This window comes from Nicotiana sylvestris, chromosome 1 (assembly GCF_000393655.2).
Source record: "Nicotiana sylvestris chromosome 1, ASM39365v2, whole genome shotgun sequence".
NCBI lineage: Eukaryota > Viridiplantae > Streptophyta > Magnoliopsida > Solanales > Solanaceae > Nicotiana > Nicotiana sylvestris.
Genome location: NC_091057.1, coordinates 185,333,101 through 185,350,022, shown reverse-complemented (window position 1 = coordinate 185,350,022; position 16,922 = coordinate 185,333,101). Strand labels below are relative to the sequence as shown.

Below are 16,922 nucleotides of genomic sequence, written 5' to 3'. Positions count from 1 at the left end.
AGTAGTAAAGACAGTCTGGGGAGGAACGGAAACAGCCGAGATCGGCAAGGAAGGAGTCATAGACACGGGTGTAGAAAAAGAAGTCAGGGGTGCTTCATCCAAAACTGGGCCTAAGCCTTCACCACCAAACCCGCAGATAAAAAACTGCTCAATAGAGTCATGAGCAACAGCGAGAGCAACATCATCGTCAAGAATCACCACCGGTGCCTCAACAGACTCGGTAAGGGGAATAAAACAGTCAGGGGGATGCTTCTTCTTCATCATCAGAAATGATGCGTCTTCGAGCCCGTGGCCTTGTTACCAAAGAGCCCCCGTCTTCCTCTTCTTCAGAATCTTGTTCATCAATGGCTTTTCTCTTCGATGAAGAACTCAAGATTATTTCTTGGGCCCTTTCCAAAGAGATACGAGAAGCGCGACCGCCTCAGCAGTAACTCCTCGAATAGCAAATCCTGATAGAAAGAAGGATTGAAATTAGTTCAGAGAAATAAAAAAATATATGTAAGATAAAATAAAAGCTCTTACCATGAGTTTTTACTTTCCAACCAAATCGTTGGGAAAGGATCTTCCAAGATCTACCATCGATTGGAGCAATCTTCAATAGCTTGTTTACCCAATCACGAAAATTGGGAACATCTTCCAGAAAAAGGTACGAAAAAGTCGGAAGACTCACGTGCAAAATTCCACTTCTCAGGGAAGGGAACGTTCTCATCACCCACTAAACCAACAGTGGGGGCAGCAACAAACCTGGCATACCAGCCACGCTCTTTGTCATCTTCAGGGCTCACCAAAACTCTTTTGCTCCTGGCTACTAGTGTAAAAACACCATTGCGAAAGAGTCTAGCGGAGTAAAGGTGGATCAGATGTGGGAAAGTAAAAGGCACACTGGTTGTGTTGGTCAAATGTCTCAAACAGGCCACAACCCTCCATATTATTGGGCCAATTTGATCCAAGCAAACATCAAAGAAGCGACAGAACTCAAGGATAACAGGGTCAATAGCTGGTTTAAATCCTAAAGTTAAAGGGTATGTATAAACAAAGGAAAATTCGGTTAAGTAGGAAGTAATTCTTTGATTCGGATTGAGAATGATAATAGGAAAATCATGACTCCAATGGTAGTTTCTATGAACTATAGAAATCAAACCTTCAGTAATTTGAGTGGGATAGATATCGGCACGATCTAAAGAAGATACTTGGTTTCTAAGAGACTCTCTGTCATGATAAAAAGATAGTTCCACAGGAACTATCTCCTCTACTAGAGGTTCTGAAGATTCCTTACTTTTAGAAGAAGATCTGTGTGAAAGAGAACCTCTAGTTCTAGAATAAGGGCCAAAACTAGGCGAAGGAAGAGAAGAACCACGCAAGGATGAAGATCCTAAATTACGAAGCCTACCTCATCTTCTGCTCCTACTGGGGACATCAGGGAAGTTATCAGCTATGGGGACCTTTCTAGGGTTAGGGTTTGATGAAGACATGATAGTACGAGGAAGAAACAAACAAAGATTCACGAACTGAATATTTTGAAAACTTTATGTGATAAAGACAAAGAAGAAAACTATATTTATGCTACGAAACAACTGTCAAAGGAAAAGGTGCACTGATGGAAAGGTCATAATGAGAACTGACGCTTCGTGATTAGTGAAGCTGTGAAAAAACCCTAAAAAGCGCTGTAAAGTTGCAGATCCAGTAAAAGGGTGCCATGCGTGAAGAACATTAAATGAAAGTAACAAATAAAGCGTTGATTCTGTCATAGCATTAAGGGTGACAAAAATTCTCGCCTTAATGAAATCCACTTCCCAAATATTCAATTGATGAATAAATGGCAAGTGGGGGGACTATCTGTATTGGGAAAAATTGAGTTTACATATTAAAGTGGTATAAAGATGACGTGTAATGACACGTAGACTGGTCAAAGAGTTATGATTGGCAAAGAGGCACGAGTTGCAACAGATACGAGCAAAGGCAAAGGAAGAGGCACGAGCGGTTATTCAAAAGACTCAGCGCCCGTACCTATTTAAGTCCAAAAATCAAAGGGAATGAATCTGACAGTTCATGGGAGTACAGATACAGTACTTAATGAGCCTTAAATACTAAAAATGTTAGAGAATCTGTATTAAATACAATGATTATGTAACGTAGCATTTAATGTCTTTAATTGCCCATAATAGCCTTATTTTGACAAAGGCAAAATACATATCTCCAAAGTAGCTATAAAAGGGAGAAAATGGATCAATTGTACACACACAAAATATTATCTGAATATACCGATTTACTTGTTTTTCTTCTGATTATCTTATTGCTAGCCAAATTACTTTCTTTCATATATTCTTTTGATTATCAGTAACCCAAGTTCTTCTAAATTAAAGCTTTCACCGAAATCTCATTTTTTGGTTAAACAATTATAATGACCGGAAAATAGCTATTTGTGAATTTTATCTCATTTCTAAACATCACTTACATAATTTAACCATTTAATATTAATTTTATTTTCCCCATTCGCCCTCCACCGTCAACTTCCTCTGCTAATTGCATTTCTCTTCGTTCTTTTAAGGGAACTTCTCAATTGTTTTCCATACCTCTTTTCTATCTATCAGTGGTGAAGTCAGAAATTTCATTTAGGGTGTTCAAACTTGAAATAAGTAAAAAATTACAGATAAAGGCTGTTTAATATATATTATATACCATTAAAATCTAATATTTTACTTATATATATAGTGTAATTTTTCGACGAAGGGTGGTCAATATGTACCTTCGCCACTGCTATCTATTGTAGATGTAGAATATCTCCATCATGCGATACACATCTAGAAAAATACCTCCACCAAAAAAAAAAAAAAAAAAGTTAAGGAAAAATATAAGGCATATTTCTGATAGCCCACTAAACGTTTATTTTACTTCTTAAGCGAATAAGATAGGTAAAACGGACATAAGTGGATTAGATAAAACAATCAATTTTGCGCCAATCCGAATAAGTTAAATTAAATTATACAATTTAACGATACTTATGAATCAACAATATCCCACTCCATCCATAACCCATTTCATTCAATTAGAGAAATACATGAATGGCCATTTTTTAGGTCATTTCTATCGTTAGAGTTCGCTAGATATAACGTGAAAATAGCACGGGCTAGCCAGTTTTCGAACTGGTAATTAAAAAATAGTCAGCGTTTATAAAGTCATTGAAAAATAGTAACTATTTTGCTACAACACGAAAAGTTTCAGCATAATATACTGGAGATTGGTGCACCTATGTATGAACTTTCACCATGTTGGAACTCCAACACATGGAAAGTTACAACATAATATACTGGAGATTGGAGCACATGTGTATGAACTTGCAGCATATTATGCTGGACCAGTATATTATGCTGGAATATTTTCCGGATTTTAAACAGTATTTTCGTTCAAATTTATCTTTACACGAAAAATGACTAAATTTCAATTACTTTTGAAACTGTGGCTATTTTTCAATTACCACTTGTAAATATAGCTATTTTTGAATTTCACCGAGATATAACAGCAAAAAAAGAAAGAAAATCATCCAATACGAACATAATTTTAAAAGGAGTATTATCACTTTTAACCCGCGCCAGAAACTATTTACATCTGGTAGTCGAAAAAGTATAATTTTTGTATATAGCATACAAAATGTATATATATACAAAAAATATACAAATATTTATACATTTTTTGATTATTATTTTTACAACGGGGATACAATGTCATTCTTCCTTTTAAAAATGGCTTCAAAATTGGCCATACTATGCAAATTTTCCAAAGCAAGCAGGCTTTGGATCTAAGCCCATCGGCTTAGGAATCGAATTGAGTTTGTCTTCAATTCAATGATCCGAGCATCTTAACACCATTTTATTATAATATTCCATGTTGAATATGAAACTCCATGATAATGACTATATCTTAATTATAGGGCTAAATAGTGGCTAGATTAGTAAATCACCAGTCACCATTAAAACACAGTTTACCAGTAAAGCTACAAGTAATCAAGCAACCAAATGTTGCAGTCTCAGAAACTAAGAATTTTTGTCTCCAAACACCTCTTTTAGAAACTGATTCTTATTACTGTTAATACGCTGATATGAACCAACAATATGTAAGAAGTTCTGAGCTCAGCTGAGAGTAAAAACAGGTAATGAAAGGAAGAAAACAAACTGATTAATAGGCCAAATGATCCTTCACTCCATTTAAGCTCTCATCACAGTCCAATATTGTATAAAACCAATCAAATAACCAAAACTGTACGAAATGTCTATTTCTATTATAAGCAGCTCAACAATCCTATTATGTACCTTCAACATGTTCAAAAAATGTTTTCTGAACCAACTAAAAACATTTTAAGACTTCTTTGCCTCATTGCTCGACATGCCCATGACATTACACTATGGACCCTTCCAAGCACCAAAAGCAATGGAGAGCAAAATGTAAAGCGAAAATGAAAAAGTTGCAGATTTATAAGAAGCTACAAGCTCATATACACAATTATTGTCATTTGTTACCGACGAGTTCCCCACCGAAACAACGTAGCACATGATTTTACATGAGAGAGATTGATAGCATTTGGGTACGTAAACAAAATCCCCAGCTTCAACTTCTGTTTGTAAATTAGCCTGAAAGTTGCCCATTAAGGTCAGTCACAATATTCACAAGTGCAATATTGCTGACACCATATGGTGCAATAAAAGATGGTCGGATGGATGACTCACCACTTCGATGATGCCTTCCAATGTACATCATTGTTTTATTAACCAGTGGCAGCTCAGCTGGATCCTTCCTCAATCCTAGCACTTTCATGCTGTACAGTTCCCGTTCAAACAAGAAAGCTCAAGTTACTAAACCACAAAAGCTAATTTGCAAGTGAAAAACACCATGCTATAATATCCAAATATAACTAGCCAACAATCCTATTACCACCAGATGGACAAAAAATATAGTTACTCCATACAGGAAGAAATGGTGAATGGCTCTCTAGTAAATGGTATGGCAAGCTGTTTTAAGCAAGTTGGATAGATGACAACAGATGGCAACGAAAAGAAGATTTAAGATGTTATGCTTTAGGCAATACTATTGGATAAACATGTTCTTACGGGCAGTAGATGCATCTAGTAAACCCTCAACACTTTGAAATTTGAACTTGTGGTATTTGAACTTGTGGTATGTCATTTAACTCTCTTAATGCAAAGGGTCTCAACAAAATCATACTTTTTACTATTCAACTTGAAGATCGTGTATAAAATGTTAGCTAATGGTTTGCTTTTTAAATCTGTTTTACACTTTTGATGTAACGTGTTTCCTGATGTATCATATTGATTTTTCAGCAGATAACTTTATCATTTTGAAGAGAACTTTCCAACAACTACTTTTAAGTACCCTTAAACTATTCAAATGTCACGATCGTCATAGATATGTCTTAAACTAAGTAAAATTTAACCTTACTGCTTTTTTTCTTTTGGGGATAAGATTTTGCTTTGATTATTATTTCCCATTTTCTTCGTACTTTTAACAATAAGAAGTTGTAATTACTTTTTATTTAGTTTGTACATAAAGAAATTTTATTTCAGAAATAACCAACGTCCAAGTTCACACCGCCATTTAGTGCCTTGATTCTCGTACATGAACTCTGGCACTCCTGAGACAGAGGAAGTATGTTTTTTCTTACAATTGACCCAATAGACGTGGCAGATATTGCTTACCCTTCCATTAATTTGAGTTCACAGTTCTGTTTAATTTTTGCTACAAGTGTTAATTAATCCGAGTTTACAAGATCATCCGAGTTCTTCTGGGCATTCAAATGGAACTTCTTCTAAACTCTTTTTGTGCAAAGTGCAAGGACCACCTTGGGCGTACATTTGCTGCACGACTTAAACCTGATCAAAAGAAATACAAGGCACACATGCTCACAGTTTACTAGAACTTCTTAGACTGGGAAAAGGAACCTAAGTTGCGGAGTTCCAATGCAGCAATAATTTGTAAAGCTGAAAGCTGAGAGAAAAACGAGATTAAGGTTTTACCATATACATTTTTCTTAACCAGCGACAATAAAAGGATTTTAGTTAATTCTCCTAAATTACAGGAATCTTGGTTTCGTAGGAGAAAGAGAAAAGCAAGGAGCAGCCAATGATAATATCTGATTGTAGTCCTTTGACATCCTAGATATGTCTCTAAAATTAAGTTACCTGAAAACTGTCTTACCAGAAAAATTCAAACTAATCAATATGCACAAGGATAATACACAGAACCCATGCTCTAGATCTTAATGAGAAAGCCTATATTTTTAGCACTTATTATCTTTCCTAATCCATATGCCAAAGACATGCAACAAGAAGGATGTGAATGTAATTCTTTCGACATTTAGCTCAACATTAACCCCAGACCCCACTAATGGGATTCTACGTGGGATTCTACTAGGTTGTTGTTGTATTTAGCTCAAAATTAAGTTGGTGAAGCAAGACCAATGTTGGCTTTGGAAGTTACAAGTGGTTACTCCATGGGAAATTGTGTTCGGAAGAAGGGCAAGAAATAGGAGAATCATAAGGAATGAGGAGTCAAGGCTCCTAAAGTTTTCGAACACCAAAAGCAAGTTTTGGGAACAAGTACTCTGCGACATTGACAGTGCAGGAGAACTGGCTCGATTTACCAGTTCTGGAAAGAAAAGTGTTCTGTACTATAACCTGAACCCCGCAACGTTCCAATAAACCCTCATATCCACCAATATGGTCTTTAAATGGGTAAGCCGCTTCATCGAATGGGTCACAAATTATGAGATATATGAATCGGTCACAGATTATGAGAATCGGTGACAAGTTTTTATTTTTTATCAGAAGAATTCAGTGACAAGCTAGCGGAATGCTATACAGCGATGGCTGATCTGTGGGCTCAGACAATCCCTGTCCATTGTTCACTAGTTGCCAGAGGGGACTGGGCTTGGCAGCCAACTGCAAGCAAGATAAATGATTGCAGAGCTCTCATGAGCAAAATGACAAACTGCCTTATCAAAACCATGTACACAAGGGGTTGAAAAAAGAAGACAGACTAGTGGTGTGTGAGGCTGTTAGAGATCAAATTTTGCATTTGAGGGTAATTTTACTAGCTTTTGAAGCTATCTCAAAACTGAAAGTTAATCTGTCAAAGAGTAATGTTTATGCTGTGAATTCTGATGAATATATCGAAAAAGTGACTGGAATGAAGAAGTAGCTGGAATTTTGGGATGCCACATTAATAGGTTTCCTGCAGTATATCTCGATCCTCCTCAAGGGGCCAAGCAGAGGGATCAATCAATGTGGCAAGGACTAGAGTGTTGGATAGGTGTGAGAAAAAATTCTCTCTGGAAGAAGCAATATTTATCTTTTGGGGGCAGGCTTACACTTGTGAGTACTGTTCTTGATGGCATGCCTACTTACTTAATTTCCCTCATTCCCATTCCAGTAAGTGTAGAGAGGAAAATTAAAAGATTGAGGAGCAGCTTTTTATGGGAAGAAAATTCAGGAAAAAAGGTAATTTCATTTAGCTAGATGGCAAGACGTGATGGTATCCAGAAAGGGAGGAGGAATGGGAGAGAAGAATCTCAGGTTGCATAATAAAAGCCTGATGTATAATGGCTTTGGAGATACAACAAGGATAAATTTGCGCTATGGAAGGAGATTATCAACACTAAATTTGGCAAAGTGGACTGCTGGAATCCAAATCCTACTTTACCAGCAAATAAAGTGACAATTTGGAAAAACATCAGTAAGTTAAGGAGGGATTTTCATACAAATGTCAAGCTGAAGGTAGGGAATGGTGCAAGGATAAGATTCTGGGTAGATAAAGGTATAGGTTATGAGAGACTAGGAGATAGGTTTCCTATTTTATATAACCTCTCTGTGCGCAAAGATTGTGTGGTTTCAGAGTGTTACTCTGAAGCTGGTTGAAATATGCAGTTTAGAAGGGATTTTAATGATTGGGAAATAGATGAGATCAGTCAGTTGTTAGCTATTTTAGAACCCCTCAAACTGGATAGTTCGAAGAATGATTCACAGGTGTGGCTGGCAAACAATGAAGGAATCTTCACAGTACGTAGCTGCTATATGTGTTTAAGGAAAATTTGAATATTTGGAAGGAGGCATGGCCCTGGAAGATAATATGGAAGACTAAACCACCATCAAAGATCGGGGCTGTCGTTTTATGTTTATTTGGCGTGCACTGAGTGACGCCTAGAGATGTGCAAAGTTTACTGTCAAGCTGGCAAGCACAAAAGATTGCAGGAAACAGAAAGAAAATTTGGAGAACCGCTCCTTTATGCATCTTATGGAGTATATGGTGGGAAAGGAATAGGAGGTGTTTTGATGGATAGAGGAAGCAAATAGCAGTTGTCAAGTATAATTGTTTATAAAATCTGTTTCAAAGGTGTAAGGAGAGGACAGTAGAAGACTTCTCTGATGTTTTAGACTTCTTAGATTCATTGAGATGAGTGTACTTAATTGCTATATGGTGATTTCTGTACTGTTTTAAATTTGTTTTTACAGTACCATCTTGGTACTTGCCTTAATAATATTTACTTATCTTATAAATAAATAAATAAGTGTGACATTGAGACGGAGTTAGCAACCCTGACTAACTCCAAGCATGCAGGTGTGGGCTTTAAAGAAATATAAAAATTATATTAAATTGAAATATTCCCACTTTACTCTTGTTAATAGTCACTCTCAAGCCACTTCCTCTTTCCCTTCCTTAATCTCCAGATTTGCATCCACTCCTCGAATCTCTCCTTTATATCAAGTGTATATTCCTTCATAAATGCATATGCTCCAATCCTATGAAGGACAATTTTTTTTTTTTTGATAACAAATACCTAAGCGCAAGCAGAACTTTCAAGACTTTACGACTATTCCGGACTAGATATTTATAGGCTTGGGAATGTGTTGAATGAACAATTCCTGATTAGGTGCCACAAGGCTAGAGAATTTAGCTCCTGGAGATACCACTAGGCTGGGAATCTAACTTTCCTGCCTGGTAACAACTACAAAATATTCAGCCATTCCTCTTGATGTGCTTCAAAGAGTCTTCATAGCATGCTCAGCAACTACCTTTAGTCTTTGATGAAGAATATCATTTTTAAGTTATATTGACAATTAGTTAGCGGCATATGAGGTACAACTATCAGCATAGATTGGAAGTCAATAAATGTCTCACGTCATAAACTCCAGTATCAGATGCTCGATAAACTATGAATATGGACCCCCGTAGAACTTATTAGTACTCAATAGAAATTTCATTTAAAAAGGGGAACCTTGGCGTAACTGGTAAAATTGTTGTCATGTGACCAGAAGGTCACGGGTTCAAGCAATGGAAACAGCCTCTTGCAAAAATGCAGGGTAAGGCTGCGTACAATAGACCCGTGTGGTCCGGCCCTTCCTGGACCCCGCGCATAGTGGGAGCTTAGTGCATCAGGCTGCCCCTAGAAATTTCATTTGAATGTCCATACTTTAGATCATTTTAGTCAATCAATCAATCCACTATGCCTTAATTCTACATTAGTTGAAGTCGGCTATATATATTCTCTACACCTGTTCCATTTTATTGAGTTACATAAATGGAACTCGTTACTCATTTAATACCACACTGAGGCCGATTTAGCACGTGCTTAGGCAGACTTTGCCAACTAAAGCTTTCTATCATAATTTAACTATTATTCCCTCCGATTCATTTTATATGGCATTGTTTGACTGAGAGGGAGTTTAAGAACGAAAGAAACACTTTTGACATATACTTAAACATGCCATGACATTATTTTGGCGACGAGAGTCGGATCCAGGATTCAAACTCTATGGGTTCAACTACTAAGATTTTTAGCATTAAACCCATTATATTTTTAAAGTTATGGGTTCATATCTACTATTTTTGGAATTTGAATAAATTTTTGTACATAGATTTTCAACTATAGAAAGATGTAACACAGAGAGTATTATGCTGAATATCAACTTAACCCACCATTTATATATAACTAGTACCTATAAAAATCACATAACTAGCAAAAATCTTCCAATAACTAGGAATCAAAATAGGAAGGGCGTAAAAGTAAATTCACCTGGTATAAGGGAGAGGGCAGAAGATGATCAAGTAATCAGCAGAGGCACAAGTGAAGGTACTAGTCTTGTCGTCATAAGCATAACTGTAAGAGCGTGGGCACGCGTGTTTGAAGAAAAGCGAGTAGATCGAAGGCTGACACGTGTCAGGCGTATTGTGCGCTTCGCTACAACAGTATATTGGATCATTAAACGCCAAACACGCGCTCTTACAACCAACGCTCTCACTGTGACTCCCTTTCCCACTGGCAACCCTCAAATCTCTAGGACACGCGCCGTTCAAGTCCACTAAACATCCCGTAGCACTGCATCCCCCTCTTGTACCTCCTTTAGCAACTACAAGCATAGGAAGGTTGTACCCATCCACAAGACTGACGTCATAAAAATCCAAACCCTGGTCACCGTTAAGTGTAAACTCCGCTAAAGTCGCCGGCGGTATAGCGCCGCCTCCGGCGCACTCCACCTTCCCGGAGCCGCAATCTCCAGTGACGCAAGTAAATTTACCACCGTTTGAGGGGTCGTTCGAGCAGAGGGTCCGACCCCAAACCCGACCCGACCAAGACCTGGGCATTTTGAGAGTCTTGGATTTGCCACTCTTGAGAGTAAACCCGGTTGGGTTAACGGGTGCTCTGTCAGCTCCGGTTAATACTCCGGGCCATACTGTGTGACGGCACTTGTTGACTATCTTGAAAGTAGTTGACTGCACCTCTGTAAAAAAAGTTAAATTTTTTATAATCAAGAACCAAAAATAAAGATTAAGATTAACAGGAATTAGAAGGAAATTGATTAGTGATTATTGATTACCTGATAAGAGAGAGAAAGTGATGAGAAGAAGAAAGAGAAAGATGGGGGTGATGAGAAGACGATCCATTGGTGATGAGTAGTGGGAAGTTAGTGGAAATTGTGAGTGTTTGATTGATTTTGAGGTTTCAAAGATGTTACCTTTTTGTTTTTCATTTTCGTTTTCTATTGGATTTTTGAGGTCCAGAGGAATAAAGAAAGGAAAAGTTGATACAGTGAAGAAACAGCGCGAAAAAAAATAGAAAGATAGGGAGGCACTGAGGTAGGGAGAAATCAGAAAAGGAAAGATATTGCGAGGGTTTTGGCATCTTTTTTCACTTTCCTTTTATATTCCACTTTCAATTTTTACGGGGTACTTTTGCTCAAATGGAAGATTTGGATTCTATTGAAAATGGTTACTTCTCAAGTTGTGACTTTGTGTGTTGCTCTTTTATCTTTTTTGAATTGAGAAATAGATACTTTGTCCTTTTCGGAATAGGTATAAGGTCCGCATACACATTAGTCTCTCCAAACTTTACTAGTATAACTATACTAGACTGTTATTGTTATTATTGTTACTCATACGGTATACCATGTAGTATGATCGCATGGAGGGAGGAATTGCATTCATTATTTTTCATCTTAGGCCCATACAGTTCGGTAATTCAGCAAAGATCGACACACATTACAAAGTAATAATCAATAATCACTTCCAAACTCGAACGGCATTTTTACGTACTTCGTGCCAAATCCAAATTCCCAGAAGTAGCGGTATCACCGCCAAAAACTATGGCAGAATAGTAAGTATTCCTTCATCCATAATCAGAAATTTCTGAGTTCTGGAAATAAAATAGTCTTTGGTAAAAAATACTTTATTCTAAAGTGAAATTTTTCGATACAAATTAGGATTAATCGATCCCCAAAGCAGATACTCAATATTGAATGGTAATCAGAAAAAAAAAAGTATTAGTCTATTAGTATCCCGTTGAAGTGGACATTAATCAGGTGGTTAATATAATGGACCTTTCTTTGTGTATCATTGTGCTAACACATTCATTCCATCTTTAAAACGACCGCTTAAAGGCATTATTTTGGAGTAAATGTGGATCATCATAGATTGGCCCGAGTTCACAATTATACCCATTCTCACGCCTGCTTTTCTAATAGATTTCTGTTACATCTCGTGTTTTTGGTACGTTAAAATTTCGCCTTTAGTTAATTGACATAGACTCGCGGATAAGACTATTTTGAGGTTAATGTAGTTATGCTATTTATAACAAGCGATAAGTAAGTGTCATGAAGGATAAAGGGTACACGAATTAAAGAAAATGAGTTTCATTGAAAGTGGCTAATTTGGGATAAAATACGGGTCGAGCGATAATACCCGATAATTATGAACTAGTACCATGCAAGGTATCACATGACCACGATAGTATGATGTATAAAGTATATTAAAAATAAGTAGAATTTTAAGTAATCTGAGATAATTCTTAATTTTGCGGATAATAGTTAATTATCGGATAATGAAACATTACCTAATTACCTAATAAGTGGATAAAAAATTAAATATCACACTACCACCCCACGTGGCAGCTAGCCACATTATCAAAAAATGACTAAGAGTCATTCCTTGATTAGGTGTCACAAGGATACAAATTCCTTTATTTTCAAGACTCTGGATATCAAAGTCTTTCAAATTCCTTTCATTTTTTAAGACTTTGCATTGAAAGACTTGTGAAAGGACGTTAGCCATTCATAACTCTTTCAAACTTTCTATCAAAAACACATTAAAGATCAAGTTTTATACTTTACTCAACGTGACTTTTACAATTCCAACAAATTCTAGCGAGAATTTTAGAGTTTTAGCAACGGAGAAATTTTGCGGTTCTAAAGAAGTATGGTGCAACTTTTTTCAAGAACATCATACGGATTTTCCCCTATTTCGGGTATGTTAAGGCTATCATTTCTTTCTCTTTGGCATGATCCAAATTATACAGAAGAAATAAGCAAAGACACAATTTTCATAAACGACTCTATTCATAGAAATACTAGGGGTCTCTTTGTTCTTGATTCCCCATGTTACATGATATTATATCTTATGTTCATGGATCTCAAATAATACGCAGTTGATAAAGTTTATCCGAAAAAAATATTGAGATTTTTAACATATTTTCATGCATTTTATTCATTTATGTATGTGTATTGACCCATGACCAGACGACGTTATATACACGTATTTATATGTATATGGGATATGGGAAAAAGGTTACGGCGTTATATACGCACCACCACCTGATCAGTTGGTATATGTTGATGGTGTTGCCCACAGTGGCCGAGACGATATAATGAGATGCCCTCAGAGGCTAGATGATATTATGTACACCCATACCTATGGATAACACGACATTTACATGCACGTGCATGACATTGTAAATGATTCATAATTTACAAAGTTATTCAGATTTACAGATGAATTTCTTTATTCCATGTTTCATCTATGTCTTTTAGGTACTGATTTTCATGCCTTATATACTCAGTATATTTTTCGTACTAACGCCCTATTTTACGGGGCCTGCGTTTCATGCCAACAGGTGCATGTAGAAAAGTTGATGGTCCCCCTTCTTAGGATCCTTGATCAGCGAGAGTTGGCGTGTTCCACTTGATCTGGAGCTGCTTTTGATTTTGGTATGATATGCTTATGTGTGTATATATATATATATATATATATATATATATATATATATATATATATATATGGGTATGACGTAGCTCAGTCTCGTCGTTGTACAATTGTATTTCTATTAGAGGTCTATAGACAGTTATGTCTAGTTGGATAGTATGTAGCCTTGTCGGCTTTCAGTTTTGGGTGTATAGTTATCTATCGTGGTCTTGTCGGCTCGCCCATTGTAATCCGCACGTAAATGTATATATGTCTTTTGGACAGGTTTTCCTCACGCATGTTATTCTCGTAATTCAGCAGATATTATTCATGTTTATATCTTAGTCGCATGTTTAAGGGTGTTCGACAGGTAGGACTCGGGCACTCGTCGCGGCCCATCGATTTGGGTCGTGACAAAAGTGGTATCAGAGCAGTTCTATCCTAGGGTTGTCTATACATCGTGTCTAATAGAGTCTTGTTTATGGGTGTGTTGTGCACCACACTTATAGATAATAGGCTATAGGACATATAGGATGGTATCCTCTCTTCTTATCTTAGATCGTGCAATATAAGAATTCATGTTCCTAACGATATGTTATATTTTCAGCGATACCTCCAAAGACTGCAGCTGCCCAAAAGGGAAAGTCCGTGGATGGTGAGACTACTAGTCAAGCGCCACGAGTTATCAGGGATTGGGGAGAGTCTCATAGTGAGATTCCATCTCAGACTTCACATACCCCGCCCTTTTCAGAAGAGTTCCGAGGGGTACCAGCTCCTACGCCCGCCCTTGTACGTCCAGCTCCTCATCCAGATGCACCGGGTCAGGAGATAAGAGATGTTATTCAGCTATTAACCCGATTAGTAGTCGCACAGGCTCGGCGTCAGGAAGTAGGTATTAGCCATGCAGATAGGTCCGTCAGTGCAAGGGTTTGTGACTTCATTAATTTAGACCCTCCGGTATTCATTGGGGCATATCATATCGAGGACCCTCGGGTATTTATTGATAGAATGCAGAGGATGTTAAGGATAATAAAGGCCACTACGATCGAGTCAGTTGAGCCAGCTTCCTGTAGACTCCGAGGTATTGCAGTTAATTGGTACGAGTCTTGGGAATTGTCCAAAGGTGATGATGCACCTACAGAAGTATGTCAGAAGTTTACAGAAGCTTTTCTTCATCATTATCTGCCACCAGAGCTTAGACGAGCCAGAGTTGATAGGTTCTTGACCTTTCGGCAGGGTAACATGAGTGTTCGAGAGTATAGTCTTCAATTTTATTCATTGGCTAGGTATGCTCCCACTATTGTATCTAAGATGGAGGTTCGGGTTCACCAGTTCGTGATGGGATTAGAGTTGTACTTGCTTAACAATTGTATGTCGGTCTCGTTTCAGTCGGACGTGGATATTTCTCGTATTCAGGCATACACTCAGGGTGTAAAGGAGCGTAAGCAGAAGCAGAGGATGGATCTTGAGCATGATAGGGCCCAGAATAAGAGAGCGAGGTATTCGGGTCCTTCTGGTGAGTTTCAAGGTGGTTAGAGACAATAGTACTGTAGGTATCCAGCCCAGCCATCGGCTAGCGCGCCCTCTCAGTTTGGTGGTAAGAGATTTGATCGTTGCACATATTCAGGGTCTGGTCAGAATTTCTGGGCCTCAGGTTCTTAGTATAAGAGTGAGTCGAGTCAGATGAGGTTGTCCTTGCCACAATGTGCTCAATGTGGTAAGCAGTATATCGGGCAGTGCCGTATGGGATTAGGTATTTGTTATACATATGGTTATCCAGGCCACGTTATGAGGTATTGTCTGAGGGCTACGAGAGAGGATTATGTCAGAGGCACATTATTTGTGGTACTTCGTTCACCCTGGGTTGACGAAGATGTATCATGATATTAAGTATATGTATTGGTGTAATGATATGAAGAAGAACATTGTTGAGTATACCGCTCAATGCCCTAGTTGCCAGCAGATGAAAATAGAGCACCAGAAGCCCGGAGGGCTAATACAGACTATAGAGATCCTGACATGGAAATGGGAGGCGATAAACATGACTTTATCATGTGTTTACCTCGTTCTCATTGTAAGTTCAATTCCATATGGGTGATAGTCGATAGTCTCACGAAATCAGCTTATTTCCTACCGGTCAGATTTACATATACAACAGAAGAATATGAAAAATTATATATTAAGGAGATAATGCGACTACACGGAGTACTAGTATCTATTATATCTGACTGTGGGCCCCAGTTTACTGCACATTTTTGGAGGCCATTTCAGAGAGGTCTAGGAACTCAAGTGAATCTCAGCACAACTTTTCATCCATAGACTGATGGACAAGCTGAGCGCACAATACAGACGCTCAAGGATATGTTACGAGCATGTGTATTGGATTTTAAAAGAAGTTGGGATGAACATCTACCTCTTATCGAGTTTGCATATAATAATAGTTACCACTCCAATATCCAGATGGCCCCGTACGAGGCTTTGTATGGGCGTAAGTGAAAATCTCCTATAGAGTGGTTTGATGCTCGAGAATCTGGGTTACATGGGCCATACCCGGTTCAGCAGGCTATAGAAAAGGTAAAGCTTATCCGGGAGCGACTTTTGACAGTTCAGAGTCGTCAGAAGTCATATTCTGATGTATGGCAACGAGATTTAGAGTTCGAGGTTAATGACTTGGTATTCTTAAAGGTGTCACCTATGAAAGGTGTGATGAGGTTTGGCAAGAAAGGAAAACTTAGCCCACGGTATATTGGGCCTTATAGGATCATTCAGAGAGTGATCCAAGTAGCTTATGAGTTTGAATTGCCCTCGAAATTGGAGTATGTCCATCCGGTATTTCACATATCTATGTTACGAAAGTGCATTGGCGATCATACCCGAGTGGTGACTGCGGATGATGTGCAGATCATTGAGGAATTATCGTACGAGGGAATTCATGTTTCCATCCTAGACCGACAAATCTGCAAGCTACGGAATAAGGAAATAGCCTCCGTGAAGGTTTTATGGAGGAGCAAGAATGTGGAAGAGATGACGTGGGAAGCAGAGGAAGAAATAAAGTCTAAATACCCCCACTTATTCCAAACATGAGATATGGCTCGAGGTGGGATACCTCATTATAGCCCTATTCAGGCCAGTAGGTTCTCCAGTAAGCCATTAATTTTGACTTTCCGAATTATAATAAATAACTGTGTGAGGCCAAGTGTGGTATATATAACATGTTTTCAGGCTACACACAGGGAAGTTTTAATCTAGTGTATGGAGGAGACTCTGGCAAAACTTTTCCAAGGTATCTAAGAGTAAACATTCGAGGATGAATGTTTCTAAGGGGGGAAGGATGTTACGTCTCGCATTTTTATATATTAAAATTTTGTCTTCAGTTAATTGACATAGACTCGCGGATAAGATTA

The 16,922-nt window shown here is 37.9% G+C and overlaps 1 protein-coding gene across 2 annotated transcripts; it reads right to left on the bottom strand.

The window, feature by feature from the left end:
• Positions 1-4,245: 4,245 nt before the first annotated feature.
• LOC104248016 (thaumatin-like protein 1b) lies at positions 4,246-11,178 on the bottom strand. Of its 2 annotated transcripts, XM_009804189.2 has the most exons (4): positions 10,884-11,178; positions 10,082-10,787; positions 4,722-4,810; positions 4,246-4,625 (listed from the first exon to the last, which is right to left on the bottom strand). In XM_009804189.2, the coding sequence occupies exons 1-4, from the start codon at positions 10,948-10,950 to the stop codon at positions 4,621-4,623; spliced, it is 867 nt and encodes a 288-aa protein (XP_009802491.1). In that variant the 5' UTR covers positions 10,951-11,178; the 3' UTR covers positions 4,246-4,620. The 2 variants fall into 2 exon arrangements, with proteins under 2 accessions (XP_009802491.1, XP_070028314.1); XM_070172213.1 differs by lacking the exons at positions 4,246-4,625; positions 4,722-4,810 and adding an exon at positions 5,539-5,882 and having other exon boundaries at positions 10,884-11,133.
• Positions 11,179-16,922: the final 5,744 nt, after the last annotated feature.

Excerpts from the sequence above, each read along its gene's own strand:
- LOC104248016 (XM_009804189.2), bottom strand. The coding sequence starts at position 10,950 with ATGGATCGTCTTCTCATCACCCCCATCTTTCTCTTTCTTCTTCTCATC. Across the intron at positions 10,788-10,883 it reads CACTTTCTCTCTCTTATCAG|AGGTGCAGTCAACTACTTTC; the intron begins GTAATCAATAAT and ends CTTTTTTTACAG. Across the intron at positions 4,811-10,081 it reads TGCCCTCTCCCTTATACCAG|CATGAAAGTGCTAGGATTGA; the intron begins GTGAATTTACTT and ends GGAACTGTACAG.